Source organism: Sus scrofa, chromosome 16 (assembly GCF_054392235.1).
Source record: "Sus scrofa isolate SSC_HxYL_T2T_F1_AM1 chromosome 16, Sscrofa_HxYL_maternal_Yorkshire_Landrace_v2.0, whole genome shotgun sequence".
Classification (NCBI taxonomy): Eukaryota; Metazoa; Chordata; class Mammalia; order Artiodactyla; family Suidae; genus Sus; species Sus scrofa.
This window is the reverse complement of record NC_139398.1, coordinates 84,169,672-84,197,285: the sequence shown is the minus strand read 5'-3', so window position 1 is coordinate 84,197,285 and position 27,614 is coordinate 84,169,672. Positions and strand designations below refer to the sequence as shown.

The 27,614-nt window shown below is 43.1% G+C and overlaps 1 protein-coding gene and 1 long non-coding RNA gene across 7 annotated transcripts in view; both read left to right on the top strand.

Annotated features, from left to right (window-relative positions):
• MARCHF6 (membrane associated ring-CH-type finger 6) overlaps positions 1-4,308 on the top strand; it is an 84,787-nt gene extending 80,479 nt beyond the window's left edge. For 5 of the 6 annotated variants that reach the window (XM_085001509.1, XM_085001508.1, XM_085001507.1 and 2 more), the window contains one exon: positions 643-1,036. In XM_085001509.1, the coding sequence (XP_084857635.1) occupies positions 643-733 (91 nt within the window). In that variant the 3' untranslated portion in view covers positions 734-1,036. 6 annotated transcript variants of the gene reach the window in all.
• Positions 4,309-10,465: 6,157 nt separating this feature from the next.
• On the top strand, positions 10,466-27,606 carry LOC106506567 (uncharacterized). The gene is made up of 4 exons (XR_014831037.1): positions 10,466-10,661; positions 24,321-24,488; positions 25,466-26,840; positions 27,413-27,606. It is a non-coding gene; the product is annotated as an uncharacterized LOC106506567 (long non-coding RNA).
• The last annotated feature ends 8 nt before the right edge of the window (positions 27,607-27,614 follow it).

Genomic DNA, 27,614 nt, shown 5'->3' with positions numbered 1-27,614 from the left:
TGCAGCCTTTGCCATAACTTCTCTGTCACCACATCATGTCGGTTGGGAACACTTAACACTGTTTCCTGGACCAGTCGGTCCAAGAAAGTCACTTGCGTACACACATTTCTGCCATCTCGCTCCCTTTAACCTCCTTTGTCTTTTGATTTGTCCTTTTCTCTAGAACTAGAGCTTTTCAGTATTATTCTCTCTACTCAACTTTCTGATTATTACATTTCCAGTCCGTTCCTTCAGATCTGTACTCTAAGCTCTTTTATAAAATGTGATCCATAGCAGATAAATCCCCTGAGTAAGGTTACTTTGCCCTGCCTTCCTCTGGTCTCCAAGTGTCAGAGTTTGTGAGAGCCGGAAGGTGTGGACCAGAGCCTGTACTCCATTGCCCAGCATCTGAGGCCTTCGGACCTTTGCTGCTCTCATGTCTTCCCTAAACCCATAGCTTGCTTTGCGATGCCTGCTTCTGTGCCTTGTGTAGGTGTTCATTTCTAGACTCCCCTTCTACCTACCTAACTATTGAAGGGGTTTAAGTGGGAGTGGAGTGGTCTGGTTTACATTTTTAAAAGTGTATCACGGGCTACTCTCAGGAAGAATGTTTTAGTAAATAAGATCCTCTAGGAGAGTAACCACCCTGTTTTTATAACCCAGGTACCTTGTGGGCCAACGCCTTGTGAACTATGAACGGAAATCTGGCAAACAGGGCACCTCTCCGCCACCTCCACAGTCATCCCAAGAATAAAGTGGTTGTCTCAACTACCTTGACCTTCCCCTTGCCTTTACGTGTCCTTTTTTGTGGACTTCTCTCTTTGGAGATTTTTCCCAGTGATCTCTCAGCATTGTTTTTATTTTAAATCTGTTGACTTGTGTTCTCGGCATCCAGAGAGCTGCCCTTCCTGCACCTTCTGACATCATTGCTGTCTGAGGTCTGTACATGTGTAAATAGAAGTTCCTGGATACCCTAAAACCTTGGATTAAACAGAATGTGCATTGTACATCTTTAAACAAAATGTATATTAATTTATTAAATCTAGTTGTCACTTTATTTTGGACCTGCTGTGATCTTGACAGGAAATGTGCCACAGAGCCATGGTGCAGGGGCAAGACTTTTCAATGGCGTCTTTTGGAGTGCACTGTCGTGGTGTTCCTTGCAGTTCTTACTGAGTAAACTGTACATTCTGTTTCTCTTGGCTGTTCAGACCTTACCAAGAACGTAGAAGGAAACAAGTAGAAATCGACAGTGGAGTGTCTGTGGTAAGAAAACATGAACTTGTGCTTCACTGTCAATCGTTTTTGGAAGTTATTTTGTATAACACCAAAGCTGTTGTACATTTTCTACTGCCTGATTTTTTTTCATGTGTCTGTGTTTGTAATATTGTATAGTATCTTGTGCTAGGTAGGGAAATTATTTTTAATTTTGATAATTTAATATTCCTAGTGACCAGCATTGGGAGCTGGGTTTTTGTGCTTGTTAGGGGCATGACTATACTTAGAGAAAAAAAAAGTCCAAAAGAAGATTTTTCATTAGATCACCCAACCCCTTTTTCCCAGATACAGCTGTCTTTTTTTCCTTCTTGGCAACAGTGGCCAAAAGTCATGCAAGATCATAAATCTTATAGAATAACATCACCGATGATACTGCATCTTCCTGGAATAAGGACATACTGAAATGTAAGTTAAATGTAGATGGGGTTTGTGGTCTTAGATGGACAGCATTAGAGAAATTGTTAGAACCCTCCCCCCCCCCCCCGGTCCTGGTAGTTAGTACATCATTGGGTGAGAACTAGGAGCAGTGCTTTTCTCCAACGCTTTCAAAGCTCTTTGTTTACAGAATAAAATTACAAATAAAACCAACTTGATTTTATTTGACCAGAAGGAAGCTGGTTAAGCTGGCCTTTTTACATAGGAGTACAGAATGTATTTCATAGGAAATGTGCTGTAAAGTCTCAGAAAACTAAATATTTTCAAACTTAGTTTTCCCTTATAACCAAAGTTTCAACTTAGAAGTTTAGAGAAAGAGAATGGTTGGCACATGATCCACGTATTTAATGTTAACGGTGTATTGTAAGGGTAGTGTTTGGTTTTGAATGATAACTTAGGAGTTCTCAAAGCAAATGGGCAGCATAGGTCTTAAGAAACCATAAAAGAATTTCCATATAGTATTACAACCCATAGGCTTAAATCTGGGGATTTTTAAAATATGAGAATCAGCCAAACATAAGTTAGCAAAATCAAAAACAAGTTCTGATTGTTTTATATTTCAACAATTTTTCCTGAAGTGGTAAGCAGTTACTTTAAAACATTTTGAAACATCAGTATCAAAAAAAAGAAAGAAAGAAGCTTGACATAGGATGCAGTGTTAGAGTTTTTGGCACTTTATAGTAGCCTTTCTCATATTTGAAATTACGGGCTTTGCTAGCCCTACCTTTACTTAGAAGTTTAGTCCTACTGTGAAAAATAGGAGCGTTTTAAACATAACGCCATCTGTCATGGTGTATATCTGTATAAATTGTTCTCTTTGGGAGAAAAATATTATCAAATTGGGCATATAACTTAATTATGTTCATTTAACTTTTTTTTTTTTTCCCAGAGAATTTGTAGACGTTAATATAAAGTCATTGGAACATATTTATCTGTTTTACCAGAAAGAAATCTAGGCAGATACTACAAAAGATTAAAAATTGTTATTCTACAAAATTTTAAATATTGTCAGATATTTTGTAAAAAAAGAAAAAAAAAAAAAAAAGCCAAAAGGTTGCCCTCCATTTTGCTGGCAGATAACTTTATCTTCTTGTCTTACTTAAGGGTTTCCCCTGGTTTCTCAGTTGTTCTTTGTCCTGTTGTTTTCAATAAGGAAAGCATTTGCTAGCATACTGTTTACTTGGATAGCATCAAAATTTTATTATTAACCAGTAGTCTTATAAATACTTAAAACTTCTAGTTCAGAAAGTGCAAATATTGCTGCCCTTCTTCATGTAGAATTAAAAAAAAAATAATAGTGTAGTTTTGCTTCATTTTACATTGGGCTAAAAATTGTCTTAAAGGAAGTTAATTAGGAAAGAAGACGTTTTTGCTTTATTTTTACTATTGAAGACAAATCAACATTTGGGGTTAGTTTTACATGACCAGTTATCAAATGGTCATAGTATGAAGTGTGCAGTTGTTCATTATTAGCAAATTATGTCTGATTTTTAAACTACTAAGTACTAATAGTTAAGATGAAAACTGAAGAAAAATGCCAATGTGAAGTTTGTGTATAGCTAGCCTTAAAAAACTCCATGTTTTTAGGTGATTTGTTTCCTGTTAGTTCTCTGGAGAAACAGTGGAGATAGGACATCTCAATTCCAGATGTAAACAAAAAGTAATTTTTTTATTTCAACATTTAATATAGCTGTTACTATGTGGATTCTTGTGTTTTTTTCTTTCCCTTATTCAACTAATAGAGAATAACTTTTCCCTCAAATTATTTGATCTTAGATATGTTATTTCTGTATTGGCAAAATGCTACTATTAAAGTGTAATTCTCAAATTTAGGTTGAATTGATGAATTTTTAAAACAAAACAGAAGCACTGGACATTTCTACATTGTACTGCACTTGCAGACACACACTCACTCACTCTGTGGCACCGGCATTAAGAACATTGGCAGTTTTTAAAACGTTGCAAGTGAGCTACGTAATACTCGTTTTCAGGATCGAGTATTTTAGGCTCTCTACTTACTGTGAGAAGTTTTTTATATTGTAAAATTAAATAATTATATTTAAAATACTCCTTTAGAGTGTTACCTATTCAGTCACCAAGAAGAAAACAAATGTCTTACCACAAAAGTATTATTTGAAGCTCATCTGTGGAGATTCTGTTAATAGCCTTGTATCTCCTTACTTAACTTGCCCCCTCAATCACACATTTTCCTTTCAATCTGTTACTGCCCTGTGTCGTTTTTTAAAACAGCCACCGTGAGTAAGGGCTTCTTTCAGATAATCGCTGACGTCTTTGGCATTTAATACAATGTAAAGATAAGACAGGATACATCTGTTTTCATTCCCGTCTATTTTGTATGAGTGCCTCATTTTGTAGTTGTGAAATTAATACAGTACCTTAAATGAAAATGTAGTGACCAGAAGGCCTAGAAATGACTGTTGTAGAAGCTGAAGAACTAGAACACTTACTTGGTAGGGCATCAGTTTTCTTTAACCCCTTAGACACTCAGGCCAACTTTATGTGTATATATTCTAAAAGTGCTCCCTTTTTTATGTGGTCGTTTGTTGCCTTCTGAGTTGAGAGAACAAGATTGAATAAAAATGATAGTTGTAGCCTAGTTTTGTTTTTGCTTTGTTGCAAGATTGCTTCAGAATGACAAAAATATGCATTATTAGTGGGCATAGGTAGATTATCCAGGTTGTTAAAAATATAATAATTACATAAGAAAAAGAACTCAAGTTACATACGACTGTAGACTCTCTGTTCTAAGTATGAATTTGAAGGTAAAGTTGCAGAAGCCGCTCTCCCTCCATGGTAATTAGAGGCCACCCTCACCGGGAAGAGTGAAGCCTTTCATCTTGTGCCCAGAGAAGATGCCACACAGCTCGGTGCCTCCACTGAAGCCCAACTGTCAGAACATCACCAGTAAAACCAAACAGTCCCACTTTACATACTGACCATATTTATCAGAGAAAAGGGAAGGGATTGCAGTAGTTTTTTTCCTTCCTCAGTGCCTTTTGTGAAGAGTCTTTTATTACTAATCTTTCTTTGTTTCCAGGTTCAAAACTTTTTAAAAAAACAATTTCAAAAAATCAAGTGCATTTTATATTTATTTTAAATCCAGTGGTGGCAGGAGAGATGATGCTTTGACCCATAGATCAAAATTAAACTTTCATTTTTAAACCTTTAAGGTTTTTAAATTAAAATTTAAAACTGCTGAAATTTTACAGCAAAGGAAATTGTACAGTGAATCTCAGGAAGTGGCCACTATTTCTCTCTTGCCACCAATGGCAGGCTGCAGTAATTCTTGTTGCAACAGAATAGACTTGACAAGTGAAATAAGGGTCTGAGGAGGTAGCATTCCCTCCAGCCCATCCCCATTTTTGGGATGTTTGTTTTGTTTCCAGCCCTGTACTTAGTATTATAGTAGAATGAAGTATGAGGTTGGCCTCCAAGGAGCCCAGTTAGAATGGAAAAGAACAGAAAAATGAGCAAAAGGTCCTATTACAGATACGAATAAACTGCCATAAGGACCCCAGCGAAAGGATCCACCAGGGAGAGTCCATGATGACCTGGCTACACCCGTAATTTCTGAGTGTGTATAGGCACCCACCCTCCCCCACACCCACAATTCCTCTTTGTCCCTCTTGCGGTCTGCTTCTCCACAGCCCATGTGGGGCTAAGCCTGTCCACATCTCAACTGTCGGAAACCTGGGCCGAGACCCCTTTTTATACCTGTTTACATTGTTCCCTCACCTTCTATTTGAAATTTCTCCCTTTGCATATGTAACTGCCATGTCTTTCTGCTTCTCCATGTTCCTTCAGTAACTTTTCTTTAGAACAAGGAACATCACATCTGGGAACCGCATTCACTCACCCCTTCGTTCATTGCCTGAATGGATCAATCCCTTCTGTTGGCTGCACAAATCCATTGGTCTTGTGGAGCAGAACAGAGTCCAGAAATAGATGGACACATACATGGATAGCTGCTTTTGGACAAAGGTGTAAAAGCTGAAAAAATGGTGCTGGAAAAATTGAACATCATCCAGGTGCAAGATTAAAAATCCGTATCTCAGTGTTTGCAAAAATTAACTCAAAATGGACTGTAGTTCTAAATGTAAAACTCCAAGCTATGTAATTTCTAGAAGACAACAGGAGAGAATATTCATCCTTTGGTTACAACCTCCAAAACACAATCCATAGAAGGAAAATTTGGTGAATTGGGCTTTATCAAAATTAAGAAGACCTGCTCTTCGTTACATACTGTTTAGGGAGCAAGAAGACAAGCCATGGAGTGGCAGGAAATAGTTGCAAAACATTTCTGATAAAGGAGATGCATTTAGAATACTTGAGGAAGACTAAATGCAATAGTAAGAAAACCTATTTGCTCATTAAAAAAAAAAATGGGCAAAATATTTAACACACTTCCTAAAGAGGATATATAGATGGCAAATAAACACGTGAGGTAATCAACAGAACTAGCCATGAAGGAAATGCAAGTAAAAACCACAATGAAATCAACTACATATCTATTAGAATAGTTAAAATTAAATACCATATACCACATGGTGAGGTTGTAGAACTGAAACTTTCATACGCAGCTGAAGGGAATGTGAAATGGTACAACCTCTTTGGAAAATAATTCTTCAGAGGTTAAAATATATACTTAAAACTCCTAGTTATTTACCAGAAGGAAAAGCAAGTGCAAGGCCATATAAAGACTTATATATGAGTGTTCAGAGTAGATTTGCAATCACTCAAAGCTGAGAAGAATCCACACGCCCATCAACAGCTGAATGGATCAGCAATTACCCATAACGATGAAATACTGCTCAGCAACAAGAAGCAATTCACTGTAGTATATGCAACACGGACAAACCTCAAAATCATTATGCTGAGTGAAAGTAGACCAAAAATGTACTGGATGCCTTCATTTACATAAAATTCTAGAAAAGGTCAAAGTAAACTTCAAAAATCTATAGAAAAGACCAAGGGCTGGCAAGGAGGAACTTGGAGGCATTCCACAGACGAAGAAACGGGTCTGGGGATGCATGTATGTGGTGCATGTGTTCACTATCTTGAGGGGGTTCTGGTTTGACGTGTATACACATGTCAAAAATTACTGCTCTGTACAGGCTAAATGTGTGCAAATTATTGCATGTTTAACTACAGCTCAGTTTTAAAAAGTAGCATGTTCATACATTCTAACAGATGATTGCATGTGTTCTCTTGCGTCGAGGTACCACCTTCTCCTTTCTCACTTTTGTCTCATGATTTTTATTTCTGATTCACTAAGAAGATGAATGCGAACAAACAACTTGGCATAAGTTCACGCACTCTGCCGCATCACTCTCTGTGTTCTCTGTGCTCCAGGAAGGCTATCCTATACCCAAGTAGGTAAAATCTCAGGGCCTTTGCATATGTTTGCCAGGCCTGATGTTCTTTATCTGACCTCTCTATAACCTCATCTCTTTATAAAATATCTCACTTACCAGAACTAATCTAAAAATGTACTGCTTGGGCATTCCTGTCTACTGCTGTATTTTCTCTTTCGTGTGTATTAACATACTGTACCTCAGAATATGAAATACACAATGACCATATGAACAGGAAATAACATTCTTGGGCATCTGTCTGCCCAGACCTTGCCTTGCAAACCTTCCATGCACCGGGCTGTGTGCACTGCAGCACTCACCCCAAGAGCCAGGACAGGCAAACAACCGACATGTCCATCGACAGATGAACGGAGGCCGAAGAGGGGCTCCCCACGCAGAATGGACCCCTCCTCAGCCCTCAGAAAGAACCAAATGATGCCACTGGCAGCAACACGGGTGGGACCGGACCGGCTCACACGAAGGGAAAGGAGTCAGACAGAAAGACAACGAAGGTGAGGAGATCCCTTCCAGCAGGCGTCGACCCGACGGCATACATGGACCCATCCACAGAAGAGACCCACTCGGATGGGAAGGAGAGACTGGGGGTTGCCCACGAGGACGGGGAGGGCGTGGGAAGGCCTGGGAGTGGGGGCGTCACGAGCTCCAGTTCTTGAGCACACCGGGAATTCGATCGAGCCCCTTGTGTGGACCCTGCTGGAGGCTCCTGGGACCAAGAGGATGTGGATCTATCTCTAGGGAAGCCTGGGCCGTTCTTCTGTCCAGGAGCCTTGGCAGAGAGCACGGTCAGTCCAGTACAGCGGGGAACATGATCTCTCAACAGAGGAGGCAACGGCCAGCTCCCTGGTCACGAGCGATGGTGTCTGGGTCCTGACGCCTGCCTCCCGAGGAACAAAAGAGGCCGTCGGACCCCACGGAATCTGTCAAGCTGTCTTCCCACCGGGACCCCCCACCAGGCTGCACGGCCCCAGGCAGTGCTGAAGGCACACACCTGTGTCCTCTGGCTGCCGTGAGGCCTCTTGGGCCAGAGAGTCACAGGTGCCCAGGAAAGAAGCCCCACCTGAGCCTGGGCCCTTTGGCCTTGGAGCTGGCCCTGGGTCCGGCAGGGACTGGGGCGCCGCCTTGTGGACATCGGCCCTGAGAGCATCTCCCAGGCCTGCCTTCCTCCTGTCTGCCTCAGGGGCTCTGGGGGCTGCACAGGACTTGGGCAGGCCTGGGGCTTTGACTTTGTATTGCCTCCCCTGCTAAGGCCTCCCCATGAAGGGCCCTGGGAAGTGGGGAGGGGGCGGCGGTTGTGTCCCTAACTCTTTTGGGGCACGCAGCCCACCTTAGCCTAGGCTCTTCCGTGAGTACCCTCTGCCACCCCACCCACTGTGTCATGGGAGCCTCTGCTACTTCCACATACATCAATTACCTGAAGGCATTATCTATGCTCTATGAATTTATTCATTCTTTTACGCCTTTTTTTTTTTCTATTCATTTTTATCGATCACTATTGGCATGCAGATATTATCTGGCCAGAAAGTGTATCCATTCCACAGCCCCTCCTATCCCAGGCTTGTACTTAAAACCCACTGCCCCCACAAGTGTAATGTTAGGAGAGCTTTTTTTGTTTTACTGCATTTTGTATCTGTTCACTTTGATACTATTTAAATATGTACACATATATACATTGACTTCCTTTCAATTGATCTCATTTTAAATATTTTTTGATTCTTTTATTGGGGTGCCACCTGCGACAGAGTGAAGATGCCTGGCCAGGTTGGTCTGGTAACGCGGCTCTTGCCACAGCCACAGCAGTGACAGAGACAGCCTCTTAAGCCCACGGCCCTGAGGGAACTCCCCCCGAGCTTTCTTGGTATCCATCAACCGAGTTCCTTTCATCAGACCTGCTTTTGGTCAGACCTCTATACCCTGGCTCAGTAATGAAAAGAGAGGCTCATGGGAAATGCATGTTGCAAGTTTCACTAGGCCTCTTGTGTGATGAAAAGCACAAGGTTTATCACAGACCCCATCCAAATGCCACCGAAGTCCACCTTCCATGCCTCAGCATCAGCCTCTATCCAGATACCTAACCTCTCATCAGGAGCTTGAAATTTCCCATCTCAAGAATAAAACCTGCAGCACAGAACGAAACGGAGACTATACATCAGAGTGAGGAAGTGGCCAAGTCCTGACTTGTTATAACTCATCTTGAACCTGACTTTGGTCCCTTTTCCATCTTCTATGTATTCACTTAGTCCAGGTCATTCCCAAGGGTAGAGTTACACCACAAAGTCAGGCGGTCGGGCTCATGGAGCCACTGAGCAGAGAAGGGAGGCCTCAAGAGGGTCAGTGCCTTGCCCAGAATTACAGATATGAGGAAGGCGGCGCCAGGTAGGAACCCAGGTTTCTCTTCTCAAGGTTGTGGCCCTGTTGCACCTGGGCTTTCCGGGGGTGAGGTGGGGTGGGGATGGGAGGGGAGTCTGGAAAATGCTGTGTTTAACTGTGGACAGAGGTGGATAAGGCCTGAGAGTGAGATGGACATTTGGTCAGGTCAAGGGAGCCCCGTGAGTGTACCCCTATCCATCCACACCCTGCCCAGGGCAGAGGGAGCCAGGGCCATTTTTATGCTAAGCTTAACCGTATGGGGTTCTGAATCCCATCCTTCATTGGCTAATTTGGGAAATGAGGTCTACAGAGAAGCAGGAGCTGGCCCAGGGCACAAGAAAGGAAGAGTCCAGAGGTAAGAGGGTGTTCTGACCTTCTAGGCCAAGGCTTGAACCCCTCCCTTAGGGTCTGCCTTGGACACTGGAAACTCTAAGATCTTGGAAGCTCCTCCCGCTCTTTCCCTATGTTAGACCCTTTTCTTCTAAGCATCCAGAATGGAAGCACCAAAGCCCTAGGAAATGTAAACACATACGATGTTTGGATAGCAGGATGATGGGGGAGCATCAGAAGAGGGGGAGGCACAGAAGAAGTGCCACGTGGCAGAAAAAGAGGTGGGAGGCTTTGCCTCCTCCACTCCTCTAATTTTATAGGTTTTAGCCCACGTTTTCCTGAGGACATCCTAGAAAGTGAATGCTAGAATAATCCCCTTGGTGCAGGCAGGAGACACACTGGCCCCAAGAGGCCATTATGGCCTATTCAGGATCAAGGAATATAAAAATGAGGCGCTGAGTCTGAACTCAATTCTGTCACCTCAAAGCCGGGGCCCTGGCTGCCCCCAGACCTCCCCAGGAAACTCTGCAAGGACAGTGTTGGCTAAGAGCTGCCAGCAGCCCAGAGGGCCGTGGGATAGGGGTTGTCCAAGGAGGGGACTTGGGGAAGGGGCTCCCAAGAAGGGAAGTTGCTTCTGTGACAACAGACCCCCTCGGAACCTGGAACCCCTGTCACCAGGCACACACATGCTAGAGACAGACCCGTACCCAGCTCACTTGGCCAGAGACACTTGATAGTGATAGACATTCTGCTGTATCACAACTCACAGGGCTCTGACTTGGGGAAATCCTGGGTGAGAGCCTTTACAGAGGCCACAGAGGTTGGCTCCAGCCTCACTTCTGACGTTTCTGCTCATTTGCCAGGAGGCCCCCTAAGGTAACACACGGTGGCCTCTGGCAGATCCATCCAGGCCTGACCGCCTCCGTGATCACTCCCTGGGAGGTGCCCCTCCCTTCTTCTTCATGGCAGGGGAGACACGGGGCGGGTCCCTTCCCTGGGCAGGAGCATGTAGGTGGGTGATGGGAACCCAAGCTCACACCCTAGGACAGCGCTGACAGGCTGTCGTGTTTTTCCTCCTTTGTGGAAGTCTGGATGGACTGTGGTATGTGTGTCTGGTGTGGAAAGAGTGACATGGGTGACATTTTTGTAAAGGCATCAGTAAAGCCATTAGCTCTTTATATAATGACAAAGGACTTAAAAAGGCACATTTCAAATCTGATTATCATGCAAACCAACAAGGAAACCTGGTTACAGTTGTGACATTATAACATTTTGAAATAGTAACTAGGCTCAGAGGCTCAAAGGTTAATGAAACCGACTAGCATTCATGAGGACTCAGGTTCGATCCCTGGCCTCGATCAGTGGGTTAAGGATCTGGCATTGCCGTGAGCTGTGGTGTAGGGTCGCACACGTGGCTCAGTCCCTAGTTGCTGTGCCTGAGGCATAGGCCAGTAGCTACAGTTCTAGCCTGGGAACCTCCATATGCTGCAGGTGGGGTCCTAAAAAGACGAAAACAAACAAATAATGTTTGCCTGCAAACCAGCATTTCTGTTGAACTACAGTTTTTTGGGTTTTTTTTTTTTGTTTGTTTGTTTTTGTCTTTTTGCCATTTCTTAGGCCACTCCTGCGGCATATGGAGGTTCCCAGGCTAGGGGTCGAATCGGAACCGTAGCCACCGGCCTACGCCAGAGCCACAGCAACGCAGGATCCGAGCCTCATCTGTGACCTACACCACAGCTCACAGCAACGCCGGAACCTTGACCCACTGAGCAAGGGCAGGGATCGAACCCGCAACCTCATGGTTCCTAGTCGGATTCGTTAACCACTGCGCCACGACGGGAACTCCTGAACTACAGTTTTTCCCTTCAATGGCAGCAGGACCTTCAGGCTGGGAGTCTCAGTGCCATCTCTGACTCCTCTCAAATCCCATTTCAGCTACTTGTCATGATGAACAATACATGATGGGAGTTATCGCCATGGCACAATGGGAAGGGCAGTGTCTCTGGAGCGTGCCGATGTAGGTTCCATCCCCCGCCCAGCCCAGCTGCAACTGTGGCTTAGATCTTCTCCCCTGCCCGGGAACTACATATGCAGCAGAGCAGCCAAAACACAAACACACCAACAAAAAGGTACAACATGGCTGCCCTGAGTTCCCGCCGTCAGAATTTCTTTGGCAGAGCCCCTTTCTTAGAACCACAAGGCTAGAAATTAGTTTGGTGGCCAGCTGCCTCCAATGTGTTATCCTCAAGTACATCGCAGGTGAAGAGTCATCTGGATTTAGCTAGCGCTCTGGAGGAGGCACCACTGCCTGGTAAAGACCACACAGCCTGGAGACAGTGTGCGAGCGCAGAGGTGCTTTAAAAAGTCTTCGTGTTGAGTCAGAGTGGAAATGAGAGAAGAGGCAGGAGGCTGGAGCACCGAGACTTCAAGCGAGTTTTACTGACCAACAGCCTGGCCAGGAGCCCTTAGAACGCAGGCTCCCTGCCTCTTAGGGAGCAGTTAAGATTTTTTTTTTTTTTTTTTTTTTTGGTCTTTTTGCCTTTTCTAGGGCCGCTCCAGCAGCATGTGGAGGTTCCCAGGCTAGGGGTCTAATCAGAGCTGTAGCTGCCAGCCTACGCCAGAGCCACAGCAACTCGGGATCTGAGCCGCATCTGCAACCTACACCACAGCTCACGGCAGCGCCGGATCCTTAACCCACTGAGCAAGGCCAGGAATCGAATCCACAACCTCATGGTTCCTAGTCAGGTATGTTAACCACTGAGTCACTACGGGAACACCTCAATCTATTTACCACCCTCTGTTTATACTCCTCAGAGTAACAGGGTGCTCTTTTATTAGCTGTGGGTTCCCTGAATAAATGGAGCTACAACAAATACCAACCTGGCCTGTAGACTCGAACAGTCTATCCAATATCCACAGAAACCATGTACTTAGGCAATGTGACATCTCAAAACATTTCACGAAGTAAACACCTGGCAAAGGGTTAATATGGTTAGCCTTCTCATGGTTTCACAGTCCTTAGTCTATCTTGCTTTAGTCCACACCTGTTATTACGCCGATAAACATTTCGTACTATACCACTGCGGCCTTTCTTCAAGAAAAGCAGACTGTTTTCTTCATAGCTCTCAACGAATAACCTTAATGTGTTTGCTGTGGGTACTTTAGGTCTTACATAAAAGACAGTGTACTGGATAAATCGCCTGGTGGATCTGCCTGCTCACAATGTCTTGACTCCAAGGACTTGTGCATTACATTCCAATATCACAAATAAACCCACACTCAGCTACGTAAATTCTACAGAGCAAAAAGCATAAAGTGGAAAGGTAAAAAATTCCAGTTGTGGCTACATCCTAGTCACGAAAAAAGATTGTAAAAATGTTGGACGTAAGGTATTTAGACAGCCACCGAATTGTCCTCTCATGAATTAGGAAATGCTGGATGATATATGACAGGATATGAAATCAGAGGTTTTGAAAGTGGCACCAAGATAAAATACATGTGAAACGTCACTGGAATTTGCCAGAAGACAATGCCAAAGTTCCAAAGTAGGTTAACTAAGGGCTGGGTAGATGGTCCAACACACTGGAGAGAGAGGGAAGGTCTTTGTGAAGAGGATTTCTTTGACTGAAGCTGTGCTCTGAGCTCACAAGGGGTGGGCGCACAAGCCTTTTTACACCAAGTGTCATGAGAGGGGTCTCAAAGGAGTCCTGGAGAGGTTAATATGAGACTCCCTAGTGTTTGGGAGGGCCTCGTTGCATTGGAACAGACATACACACTTCAGGAATCACAAGTCAGGAGCTGCTAAAGCAGCAGAGGGCCCTTGAAGCCTCTGCCATGCCAGGAAGGCATGGAGACATCCACAGCAGTAAGAGTCCAGTTGGAATGTCAGGGGAGTAGAGGGGAGAAGCAGAGGTGGACAATGAGCTGAAAACTCAGTGTTGAAGGATCTGAGAGTCACACTGAGGTGTCTACGTCATCTTTGTTTTGCATTGACTTCAAACTGCCTGTACATTAGGTACCAGTGTGGGTACTTTTTACTTGGCACCTAATGTTGCCATCAGTGTTTTTCTTATCTAGTTTTGGGGTTCTCTGTCAGTGCTTTTGCCTTTTTCTCCCTGATGTCTTTCCCCAACATTCATAGATGTATTTTTCTTGGATCGCTTCACTGAACGACTCTATTCTTTGGAAATCATTTTCTGAGATCTGAAATTGGAGGATGTGGTTCTTGGGAAAGATCCAAGAACATGTTTTCTCAGTGTGGTCAGAAACAAAACTCAGGGGGTCATGTCCTCTTTCCCTCTCTCCTACTGCAAACAGGATTCCATCGGGCAATTCACAAGCTTCTCATAACTCCCAGATCTGACTGAGTAGAAGTAACTACACCTATAGAAAGGATATAAAATAGAAAACCAGTTCAAAGAAGAGAGAGAAAGGAAAGAAAGGAAGAAATAAAGAAGGAAAGAAAGAGAAAATGTCACGAGTTCCCTTCATGGCTCATTGGTTAATGAACCCAACTAGGATCCATGAGGATGCAGGTTTAATCCCTGGCCTCGTTCAGTGGGTTAAGGATGCAGCATTGCCATAAGCTGTGGTGTAGGTCTAAGCACAGCTTGGGATGTTGCTCTGGTTATGGTGCAGGCCGGCAGCTACAGCTCTGATTCCACCCCTAGCCTGAGAACTTCCATGTGCCATGGGTGCAGCCCTAAAAAAACCACAAAAAAAAAAAGTAAAGAAAGAAAGATCAGGGAACTGAAATGCTTTCTTACATCTGAAGAAGAAACGTCTTTGTCTCAAACTTCATTATTCCCATGAAAGGAAGTTTAACACAGCTGCATGTTTGGAAAGAGTTGATGTGAGTTCATGTTGGTATAAACAACACTTTGGCTTCATCTCACTTTGTTTCTAGAGATTTACATTCTGCTTCCTTAGATTTGGGAATGAAACTTTGCTAACACTCTGTAAGGGAGGAAACAACCAGATCATTTCCCACAACTCTTTGCTAGTTTTCCTTATGTCTGCACCATAGGGACACCTTGTTGAGTTGTTCAGAGAAGCCAGAGGACAGATGGCCTTGGCCCCAACTGCTGAGCACTTTTGCCAATAGTTTATGTGCCCAACATGGGCTGTAACAGACTATTAAGAAGAGAGTATGAATTTAGAATTATTTTTCTCCCCACAAGCTCTTCTGAGGATTACTGGTAGTCTAGAAAGCTTTTTGAGAGTGCTACAATGTCTTATTTTCTGTAGCAGATCCAAAAATTCATTCCTGGCATAGATTGATCATCAATAAAGGAGAGAGACATTTTAGAGCCAAATAGACTTGAATCTGACTTTTAGCAGGTGGTTGTACCATTGCAAAATGTCCCATGTTATGTGCCTAGTGCTGAGGCTGGCAGGTTGTAAGCAGCTCAGAAATAGTAGTGAGTTTTCATCTTTAATGAAAATCCAAATTGCCTCTTTGGAGTGTTATCTAAGGAACCTGCCTATTCCAACAAGTTTTGCAGAAGATTTTTACTTGAGTTTGGCTCTGCATTGTTGCCATTCACAAGCTAGATCTTACTGAGGTGTGTAAGCTTCAGGACCAGCAAGGAGGCACTGTGGAGGTGCAAGATCTCATAGCTCCAGGTGATTCCTTCCCCTTTGTGGGCCCCCACGCCCCCACACATATAGCACATGACCTCCTCAAAGGAGACCCACAGAATCACCAAGGAATAAGCAGTAATATCTCCTTGCAGATTTGGCCCATCTCAAAAAAAAAAAAAAAAAGAAAAGAAAAGGAAAGAAAAAAAGGATATCTCAAGAACAGAAGTTGCTTGCTGCTTTTGGTGCTTATACATTGAAAAAGAAGGAAAATGCTATCAAGTTTCTTTAGAAAATAAATATCAACTAAAAAACTGTGCTGGGAACTAATTCAAAAGCACTTCTGGTTACTCATAGGATTTCCTCTTTGTATACCAGTGAAATGGGTCCTGCCTCCCAATCTGTTAGATACTGGTACTGAGGACAGCAGACAGCAAGAATATGCCTACGCCAGGGTTCAAACACTGAGGAAGAAGTTCATACTCCGGTTGAGTCTGGGGTAGGAAGCTCCTTCTAGAGGATGTATTGTCTGGGTACAAGGGTGCCTTTTTCATTCACTCTCTTATTACAGCGGAAACAAAGATCTTAACTAGGCTGTTCATCTGCTTTAAGTGTTGTGATATGTCTTAAACAAAGAACTTCATGCTTCCTAATTCAAAGCTCTATTCCATGCACTCAGAGAACACAAGGCATGATGAGCCTTTGCTCTGGCTAAAAACGGATGCCCCTTTACTAAGAGAACTAACATGTTTGATTATCAATTCTGTAAAGCTAACCTTTTAAATGCCCAGCACTCTGGAGACAGGATTAAGATGGCAGAATAGAAGGACTGGAGCTCAACTGCTCTCCTAAAAACAACAAAATTCACAGCTAAAGACTGAGCACTCTTCACCAAAATGGACCGGAAACCTTGAAAAAGATATCCTACTCCAGAAGAAAAAGAGGAGGCCACATCAAGAGGTAGGAGGGGTGATTTTGCGATATAAACAACCCCATACCTCCTGGGTGGGAAGCTCCACAGACTGGAAACTAACTGGTTCACAGAGACTCACCTACAGGAGTGAGAGTTCTGAGCCACACATCAAACTCTCATGTGTGGGGATCTGGCATGGGGAGAAAGAGCCCCAGAGCATCTGGCATTGAAGGCCAGTGGGGCTTATGTGCAGGAGCTCCACGGGACTGGGGGAAACAGAGATGCCATTCTTAAAAGGCGCACACAGATTTTCACATGCACTGGGTCCCAGGGCAAAGCAAAGTCTCCATGGAAACCTGAGTCAAACCTGACCGCAGTTCTTGGAGAACATCCTGGGAAAACAGGGGTGAATGTGGCTTGTTGTGAGGGAAGGACATTGAAGGCAAAGCTCTGGGGAATATTCAGCAGCCAAAGTGCCTTTCTCTAGAGGTGGCCATTTTGGGAAAATCTGGCCCCACCTGTCATTCAGTCAGCTGCTGAGAAGCCCCAGGGCAAACAACCCAGGTAGGATCACAGCCCTGCCCCTCAGTAAACAGGCTACCTAAAGACCCCTCAGGCACACAGCTGCCTCTAATCCCATCCAGAGACTAAGCCCCACCCACCAGAGGGATTAGAATTGGCTCCACCTACCAGGTGGCAGGTATCATCCCCTCCTATCAGGAAGCCTACAGCAAGCCCCCCATGCCAACTTCAGCCACAGAGGGGGCAGACATCAGAAGTAAGAGAGGCTACAACTCTATTATCTGCAAAAAGGTCACCACACCAAAAACCTCTAAAAATGAAAAGACAGAGGACTATAACTCAGATGAGGGAGAAAGGAAAAACCCCAGAAAAACAGCTAAGCGAGGAGGAGATTCTCAGCCTCCAGGAAAAAGACTTTAGATTGTTGATGCTGAAGATGATGCAAGACATTGCAAATAAACTGGAGGCAAAGATGGATAACTTACAGGAAACACTGACCAAAGAGATACAAGGTATAAAACTTAAACAAGAAGAGATGCAAAATACAATCACTGAAATAAAAAAGTCACTAGAAGCAGCTAACAGCAGAATACAGGAGTCAGAAGAACGAATAAGGGAGGTGGAGGACAGATTAGTGGAAATTATGGATGCAGAATAGAAAAGAGAAAAAAGATTGAAAACAAATGAAGAGAATCTCAGAGAACTCTGGGACAATGTTAAATGCACCAACATCCGCATTATAGGGGTGCCAGAAGGAGAAGAGAGAGAGAAGGAGACAGAAAAAATATTCCAAGAGATAATAGCTGAAAACTTCCCTAACATGGGAAAGGAATCACTAACTCAAATCCAGGAAGCACAATGAGCACTATATAAAATAAACCCAAGGAGGATCACCCCAAGACACATATTAATCAAACTGACTAAAATTAAAGACAAGGAGAAAATCTTGAAAGCAGCTGGGGAAAAGAAACAAATAACATACAAGGGAACCCCAATAAGGTTATCGGAAGATTTTTTAACAGAAACTCTGCAGGCCAGAAGGGAGTGGCATGATATACTCAACACGATGAAAGGAAAAAACCTCCAACCAAGATTACTCTACCCAGCAAGGCTCTCCTTCAGATTTGAAGGAGAAATCAAAACCTTCACAGATAAGCAAAAGCTAAGAGAATTCAGCAATACTAAACCAGCCTTACAACAAATACTAAAGGAACTTCTCTAGGCAGAAAAGAACAAGAGAAGAAGGAAAGAAAAAAGCAGCAAAAACAAATCCAAAGTAATTAATAAAATGGCAATAAGAACATACATATCAATAAGTACCTTAAATGTGAATGGACTAAATGCCCCAACCAAAAGACATAGACTGGCTGAATGGATACAAAAACAAGACCCATATATATGCTGTCTTCAAGAGATCCACTTCACTTCTAGGGACACATACAAATTGAAAGTGAGAGGATGGAAGAAAATATTTCATGCAAATGGGGATCAAAAGAAAGCTGGAGTAGCAATACTCATATCAGACAAAATAGACTTTAAAATGAAGAATATTTTCAGGGACAAAGAAGGACATTACATAATGATCAAAGGATCAATCCAAGAAGATGATGTAACAATTTTAAATATCTACGCACTCAACACAGGTTCACCACCACGTATAAAGCAACTGCTAACAACCTTAAAAGGAGAAATCGACAATAACACAATCATAGTGGGGGACTTTAACACTCCACTTACAGCAATGGACAGATCAACCAGACAGAAAATCAATAAGGAAACACAGGCCCTGAATGATGCATTAAACCATATAGACTTAATAGATATTTATAGGACATTTCATCCAAAAGCAACAGAATACACATCCTTCTCAGTGCACATGGAACATTCTCTAAGACTGATCATATCCTGGGCTACAAATCCAATCTTGGTAACTCTAAGAAAATTGAAATCATATCAAGCATCTTTTCCGACCACAATGCTATATGACTGGAAATCAACAAGAAAAAACTGCAAAAAACACAAACATGTGGAGACTAAACAACATGCTACTAAACAACCAATGGATCACTGAAGAAATCAAAGAGGAAATTAAAAAATACCTGGCAGCAAATAACAACGAAGATACGACACTCCAAAACCTATGGGATGCAGCAAAAGCCATTCTAAGAGGAAAGTTTATAGCAATACAAGCCCACCTCAGGACACAAGAAAAAGCTCAAATAAACAAGCTAACTTTACTTCTAAAGCAGCTTGAGAGAGAAGAACAGACAAGATCTAAAGTTAGTAGAAGGAAAGAAATCATAAAGATCAGAGCAGAAATCAATGAAATAGAAACAAAGAAAACCATAGAAAAGATCAAAGAAACAAAAAGCTGGTTCTTTGAAAAGATCAACAAAATTGATAAACCCTTAGCCGGACATATCAAGCAAAAGAGAGGACTCAAATCAATAAAATTAGAAATGAAAAAGGAGAAGTAACAATGGACATCACAGAAATACAAAGGATCATAAGAGACTACCATATGCAACTATATGCCAATAAAACGGAAAACCTAGAAGAAATGGACAAATTCTTAGAAAAGTACAATCTTCCTAGACTAAACCAAGATGAAATAGAAAAGATGAATGGACCCATCACAAGAACTGAAATTGAAACTGTGATTAAAAAACTTCCAACAAACAAAAGTCCAGGACCAGATGGCTTCACAGGCAAATTCTATCAAACATTTAGAGAAGAGCTAACACCTCTCCTTCTGAAACTATTTCCAAAAATTACAGAGGAAGGGATACTCCCAAACTCATTCGATGAGGCCACCATCACCCTGGTACCAAAACCAGACAAAGATTCCACAAAAGAAGACAACTACAGGCCAATTTCACTGATGAACATCGATGCAAAAATCCTCAACAAAATACTAGCAAACCGCATCCAACAATACATTAAAAGGATTATACATCATGATCAAATGGGATTTATCCCAGGGATGCAAGGGTTCTTCAATATCCGCAAATCCATCAGTGTGATACACCACATTAACAAACTGAAGAATAAAAACCATAAGATCCTCTCAATAGATGCGGAAAAAGCCTTTGACAAAATCCAATGCCCATTTCTGATAAAAACCCTTCAGTAAGTGGGTATAGCAGGAACCTACCTCAACATGATAAAGGCCATATATGACAAATCCACTGTGAACATCATTCTCAATGGTGAAAAGCTGCTGAAAGAATTCCTGCTGAGGTCAGGAACAAGACAAGGATGTCCTCTCTTGCCACTACTCTTCAACATAGTTTTGGAAGTCCTAGCCACAGCAATCAGAGAAGTAAAAGAAATAAAAGGAGTCAAATTGGAAAGGAAGAAGTAAAACTATCCCTATTTGCAGATGACATGATACTATACCTAGAGAACCCTAAAGACTCTACCAGAAAACTGTTAGAGCTCTGTTGCAGGGTACAAAATCAATACACAGAAATCAATAGCATTTCTATACACTAACAATGAAAGAGCAGAAAAAGAAATTAGGGAAGCAATCCCGTTTACCATCTCATCCAAAAGAATAAAATACCTAGGAGTAAACCTACCTAAAGAGACAAAAGACCTATACTCTGAAAACTACAAGCCACTGATGAAAGAAATCAAAGATGACACAAATAGATGGAAAGATATACCATGCTCGTGGATTGGAAGAGTTCGTATTATCAAAATGACTATACTACCTAAGGCAATCTACAGATTCAATGCAATCCCTGTCAATTACCAAGGACATTTTTCACAGAACTCGAACAAAATATTTTAAAGTTTATTTTGAAGCTCAAAAGACCCAGAACAGCCAAAGACATCCTGAAAAAGAAAAATGGAGCTGGAGGAATCAGGCTCCTGGACTTCAGACTATACTACAATGCAACAGTCATCAAAACCGCATGGTACTGGCACAAAGACAGAAATATAGATCAGTGGAACAGGATAGAAAGCCCAGAATTCAACCCATGCACCTACAGCCAACTAATCTATGACAGAGGAGGCAAGAATATACAATGGAGAAAGGACAGCTTGTTCAATAAGTGGTGCTGGGAAAACTGGACAGCCACATGGAAAAGAATGAAATTACAACACTCCCCAACACCACACACAAAAATAAACTCAAAATGGATTAAAGACCTAGATATAAGACCAGACACTATACAACTCTTAGAGGAAAACATAGGCCAAACACTCTCTGACATAAACCACAGCAACATCTTCTCAGATCCACCTCTCAGAGTACTGACAACAAAAACAAAAATAAATAAATGGGACCTACTCAAACTTCAAAGTTTCTGCACAGCAAAGGAAACCGTAAACAACACAAAAGGACAACCCACAGAATGGGAGAAAATCTTTGCAAGTGAATCGACTGACAAGGGATTAATCTCCAAAATACACAAACACCTTCTGCAGCTCCACACCAAGAAAACAAACAACCCCATCAAAAAATAGGCAGATGATCTAAACACACAATTCTCCAAAGAAGACATGCAGGTGGCCGAGAAACACATGACAAGATGTTCAGCGTCACTCATTATTAGAGAGATGCAAATCAAAACCACTCTGAGGTACCACCTTACACCTGCCAGAATGCCATCATCCAAAAGTCTACAAACAATAAGTGCTGGAGAGGGTGTGGAGAAAAAGGAACTCTAGTACACTGTTGGTGGGATTGTAAATTGGTACAACCACTGTGGAAAGCAGTATGGAGATTCCTCAGAAAGCTAAACATAGAACTACCATTTGCTCCAGCAATCCCACTCCTGGGCACCTATCCAGAGAAAACCACAACTCGCAAAGACACATGTACTCCGATGTTCATTGCAGCACTATCTGCAATAGCCAAAACATGGAAACAACCTAAATGTCCATCGACAGAGGAATGGATCAAGAAGATGAGGTACATATACACAATGGAATATTACTCGGCCATCAAAAAGAACGAAATACCAGCATTTTTAGCAACATGGATAGACCTAGAAACTATCATGCTAAGTGAAGTCAGCCATACAATGAGACACCAACATCAAATGCTTTCACTGACATGTGGAATCTGAAAAAAGGACAGACGGAACTTCTTTGCAGAACAGATGCTGACTCACAGACATTGAAAAACTTATGGTCTCCGGAGGAGGCAGTTTGGGGGGTGGGGGGATGTGCCTGGGCTGTGGGATGGAAATCCTGTGAAATCAGATTGTTATGATCATTATACAACTACAGATGTGATAAATTCATTTGAGTAATAAAAAAAAAAGAAATAACCACCCCCCAAAAAATGCCCAGCACTCTGAGTTTAGCTCAACATCACATGCCATGTACGAACGTGAGCATGCCTGGAAGATTTCACCAATCCGTACCTCACACGCCAGGTAGAGCAGTTTCCTTCACTGAGGAACACTGTTAGAAAAACTGCACTGGGAGTTCACCCCAAAGAGCCTCTTATTTCTCTTGCATAGTATTGGTAATATAAGGCTGCGAGAGGAGTGGCTCCCAGTATCAGGTAGGTATTAATGTCGAGGAGAGTGGGCATCTAGAATATGCATGCACCACGGTTCCAAACCTGAGAGAGAAGTTGTCCTGACTTGAGCCCATGGTAAACATCTCCTTCCTGAGGACTTTTTTTTTTTTTTTTTTTGGGGGGGGGGCCATTTCTTGGGCCGCTCCTGCGGCATATGGAAGTTCCCAGGCTAGGGGTCGAATCGGAGCTGTAGCTGCCGGCCTACGCCAGAGCCACAGCAACTCGAGATCCGAGCCGCGTCTGCAACCTACACCACAGCTCACGGCAACACTGGGTCCTTAACTCACTGAGCAAGGCCAGGGATTGAACCCTCAACCTCATGCTTCCTAGTCGGATTCGGTAACCGCTGAGCCATGATGGGAACTCTCCTGAGGGCCTTTTGTCTGGGAGCAAGAATACCTTTTGCACACTTTGTCTCATGCACGCTTTAAAAACCGATCTTAACTAGGCTAGGCTGTGCATTTGCTTTAAGTATGGTGATACGTCTTTAAAAACTTTGTGCTTCATAATTCAAAGCTCTAGTCCATGCATTCAAAGAACACAAGGAATCATGATGCTTTGTGCTGGCTAAATCAGATGCCACTTTTCTAAGAGAACTAACATGTTTGATTGGGCATTCTGTAAATCTAACCTGTCAAACACCAAGAAATCTGAGTTTAGCTCAGGATCACATGCCATGTGCAAATGGGAGGGTGCCGGCCACATGTGACGGGTCAGTTCAGACATCACCTACCAGGTATAGCTTCCTGACATAGAAGAGCACACTTAGAAAGCCTGTGTTGAGAGCTGACTCAAAAAGGCTACCAGTTTCTCTTGGAAAGTATTTTTGGTGTAAGGGTGAAAAAGCTCTCCACTAGCAATATCTTTAGGTATTTTTACGGATGCAGAAGCCAGCAAGAATATGCCTGCACTAAAGATTAAAACCTGAGAAAGAAATCCTGTCCTCTTGAGCCTTGGGGAGGAAGCAACTTCCTGAGAAAGTTTTGTCTGGGCCAAAGAGTGCCCATTCTTATTCACAGTGGGAAAAGAGATCTTTTGTTTGTTTGTTTGTTTGTTTTTTATTTTGTCTTTTTAGGGCTGCTCCTGTGGCATATGGAGGTTCCCAGGCTAGGGGTCTAACCAGAGCCGGAGCCTCCCGCCTACACCAGAGCCACAGCAATGCAGGATCCGAGCCACGTCTACGACCTACACCAGAGTTCACAGCAACACTGGATCCTTAACCCACTGAGCGAGGCCAGGGATTGAACCCACAACCTCATGATTTCTAGTTGGATTCGTTAACCACTGAGCCACGACGGGAACTCCAACAGTGGGAAAGGAGATCTTAACTAGGCTAGGCTGTTCATCTGCTTTGAGTATAGTGACATGTTTTAAACAACGAATTTCAGGCTTCCTTTTTTTTGTCTTTTTTTTTTTTGCCTTTTTTCTAGGGCTGCTCCTTGCGGCATATGGAAGTTCCCAGGCTAGGGGTCTAATCATAGCTGTAGCCGCTGGCCTACACCACAGCCACAGCAACGCCAGATCCGAGCCGTGTCTGCTACCTACACCACAGCTCACGGCAACACCGGATCCTTAATCCACTGAGCGAAGCCGGGGATCGAACCCACAACCTCATAGTTCCTAGTCAGATTTGTTAACCACTGAGCCACAAAGGGAGCCCCCCAGTCTTCCTTATTCAAACCTCTATTTTCACTCACTCAAAGAACACGTGACATAAGGGTCCTTTGCTTTGTCTGAAAAGGATGGCCACTTTCCTAAAAAACTAACAGGTTTGGTTATGCTTTCTGTAAATATAATCTTTCAAAGGCCTAGTGCTCTGAATTTAGTCCCTATCACAGGCCATGTACAAATGTGAGCATGCCTGCTAGATTTAACCCATCACTCCAGACACCACACACCAGATATCACACACTTTCTGCCATAGAGCACAGAAAAACCATTTTGAGAGCTGACTCAAATGGGCTTCTGCTTTCTTCAGGAAAGTGCTGGTTGTGTTCAGGTGAAAACCTTCTCAGCTCCCAATAAGAGTTAGGAAGGACAGCAGCCAGTGAAATATGCCTGCCCTACAGATTATCATCTGGGACAAAATCTACCCACCTGCGCTTTGGTAGGATATCCTTCTTGAGGAGATATTGTCTGGCCACAGGTATGCCTTCTCTCATTCACAGTGGAGACACGGATCTTAAGCAGGCTAAGCCATTCGATGGCTTTGAGTACTGTTTCATGTCTTAAACAAGAAACCTCAGGCTTCCTTATTCAAACTTCTACTGCACTCACTCAAAGAACACATGGCATGAGGGTGCTTCGCTGTGTCTGAAAAGGTCACCCACTTTCCTAAAAGAATGGGTTTGATCATGCTTTCTGTAAATACAATCTTTCAAACACCTGGCACTCTGAATTTAACTCCATATCACATGCCATGTACAAAAGCTGCTCGATTTTACCAATCACTCCCGATGTCAGATGCCAGGGGTAGCACTTCCATTCACGGAAGAACACAGAAAAACCTTTCTGAGAGCTGACTAGAAAGAGCTATTGTTTCTTCAGGAAATTTTTCATTGCATAAGGGTGAAACACTTCTCAGCTCCCAGTAACAGTTAGGTGTTTGTACTGAGGAATGAAACCAGCAAGAATATGCCTGCCTTATGGATTAAAACCTGAGAAGGGAAATCTGCTCGCTTGAGATTTGGGTAGGAAGATCCTTCCAGAAGAAGGATTCTATGGGCCCAAGATTGCCCTCTCTTATTCACAGTGGAATCACAGCTCTTAACCGAGTTAGGCTGTTCATCCACTTTCAGTATTGTGACATGTCTTAAAAGAACTTCATGTTTCCTTATTCAAAGCTCTAGTTCACTCAAAGAACACATGGCATAAGGTTTGCCACATACCTAAAAGAACTAACAGTTTGGTTAGGCTTTCTGTAAAGCAAACCTTTCAGATGGCGAGCACACTGAGTTTAGCTCCAATTCACAAGCCAGGTACAAAAGTGAGCAGGCCTGCCAGATTTTACCAGTCACTCCAGATACCACAAATCACACATAGCACTTTCATTCCTACATGAAGACTGTTAGATAAACTGATTTGGCATCTGACTCAAAAGATTTTCTCTTTTCTCTTGGAAAGTACTCATTGTGTAAGTGTGAAAAAGTTCATCAGCTCTGAATATGAGTTAGGTGTTGGCAGTGAGGACAGCAACTGGCAAGATGATGCTTTCTGTAAAGCAACCTTCTCCAATGCCAAGCACTCCGAGTTTATCTCCATATCACATGCCATTTACAAGAGCGGGCAGGCTTTCCCGATTTTTGTCAATCACTCCAGATGTAACAGACCAGGTACAGCACTTTCCTTCATGGAGGATCACTGTTACAAAAACTGATTTGGGAACTGGCTCGGAATGGTCTCTGGTTTCTCTTGGAATGTTTTCATTGCATAAAGGTGAAAAAGTTCTCAGCTCTTAATATCAGGTATTTGTATCGAGACAGCAACCCGGAAGGATATGTCTGCACTATAAATTAAAACCTGCTGCTTGAGCCTGGAGTAGGAAGCTCTTTCCAGAAGTATTCTCTGGTGCAAGATTTCCCTCTCTTATCCTCAATGGAAACACAGATCTCAAGCAGCCTAGGCTGTTCATCTTAGAGTTCTGTAGCATGGCTTAATGAACAATCTTCAACCTTCCTTATTCAAACCTCTGTTTCACTCACCAAAGGAAGACACTGCATAAGCGTGCTTGGTTCTCACTAAAAAGTTTTGCCACCTCTCTTAACAAACTAACAAGTTTTATTATGCTTTGTGTAAGGTGAACTTTTCAAATGGAGAGCATTCTGAGTTAAGCTCCCTATCCCAAGCCAGGTCCCAAAGCGAGCAGGCCGCCAGATTTTATGAATCACTCCAGATATCTCAGACCGGGTATAACACTTCCCTTCATAGAAGAACACTGCTGAATAAACTGATTTGGGAACAGACTCGAAATGGTTTCCGATTTCTCTAGTAATGAGCAAGTTCGCAGCTTTTAGTATTACTGAGTTATTGGCATTGAGGGGCGCAAACAGCAAGAACATGCCTGCACTAGGAATTGAAACCTGAGAAAGAAATCATGCCTGCTTGAGCTTCTGTAGGAGGCTCCTTCCAGAAGAAATATTCCCTGGGTGCAGAGTTGCCCTCTCTTATTCACAGTGGAAACACAGATCATAAGCAGGCCAGGCTCTTCCTCTGTTTTCAGTACTGCGACACGTCTTAAGGAAAACACTCCAGGCCAGGCATCCCCTGCTGCAGGGCCGTGCCCTGGTCTCACCCGGCCTCCTCTCTTGGTTGTGGAACTCCAAAGCCGAGGCAGAGCACAGGGAAGGCTGCCCTAGCAGCTGCGAAGACTCCTTTTGTGCTGGGGACACTTTCATCTTGTCCACTCTGGCCAGACTTCCACTCTGAGGAGACAACTCTGGAGGACCAGGAAGAGGGTGTTTGGAGAGTCACAACCCAGCCCCGCCAGCCACCGAAGAGGGTGAGTTAGCCCCGGAGTGCGCACCATGGCCCTTTGATCTTGTCCACTTTGGGGATTTTCCCTGAAGGGGGAAAATTCCATTTGGGGAATTTCAGTTCCAATATGGGGAACTCGCCCTACCAAGGGAAGTTTCATTTGGGGAGCCCTGGGCTCTGAAGGGGCACCTTCTGGGCAAAGATCTAAAGCCATGTTTCGGGCAGCCCTTCTGCCATTTGGGGCAGTCTCTCTTCCATTTAAGGCTGTTCTTCTGCCATTTGGGGCCGAAAGAGAAGGTCTCTCTGCCATTTGGTTATTTGTGACTTCCAGCTGTGAGGGTTTTGATTTGGTTTGGCCTTGGCCATTTGGTTTCCTAGATCTCATACTGATTGCTTGAGCTGAAATGGGAAGTGCTTCCTCTAAAGGGAGTCCCTTGGGAAAAAATTAAAAAAACAAACTGGTTGATGTATAAACCTATGAATGAGAAAAGAAAATGATTCCACACCACCTGGTCACAATATTCTTTAGACTCTGGAGAAAATTCTTTAAGAGGAAACTCACTTGAAATTCCAAAACTGGTTTCTTTGCATGTGCAGTTGGAGAAAGCTGGCTTGATAAAATAATTTTTCCAAAATTCTGATCCTGTGAGAACAAAAATGAGCCGAGGAGAAAACTTGAAGTTAACTCTTATCGTGACCTTGAAATATAAATGCAGTCCACTTGGCCTGAGACTTTGGCCTTGGGTTAAATAGTAGAACTTCAATCAAAAATAAATAAATAAATAAATAAACAGGAAGA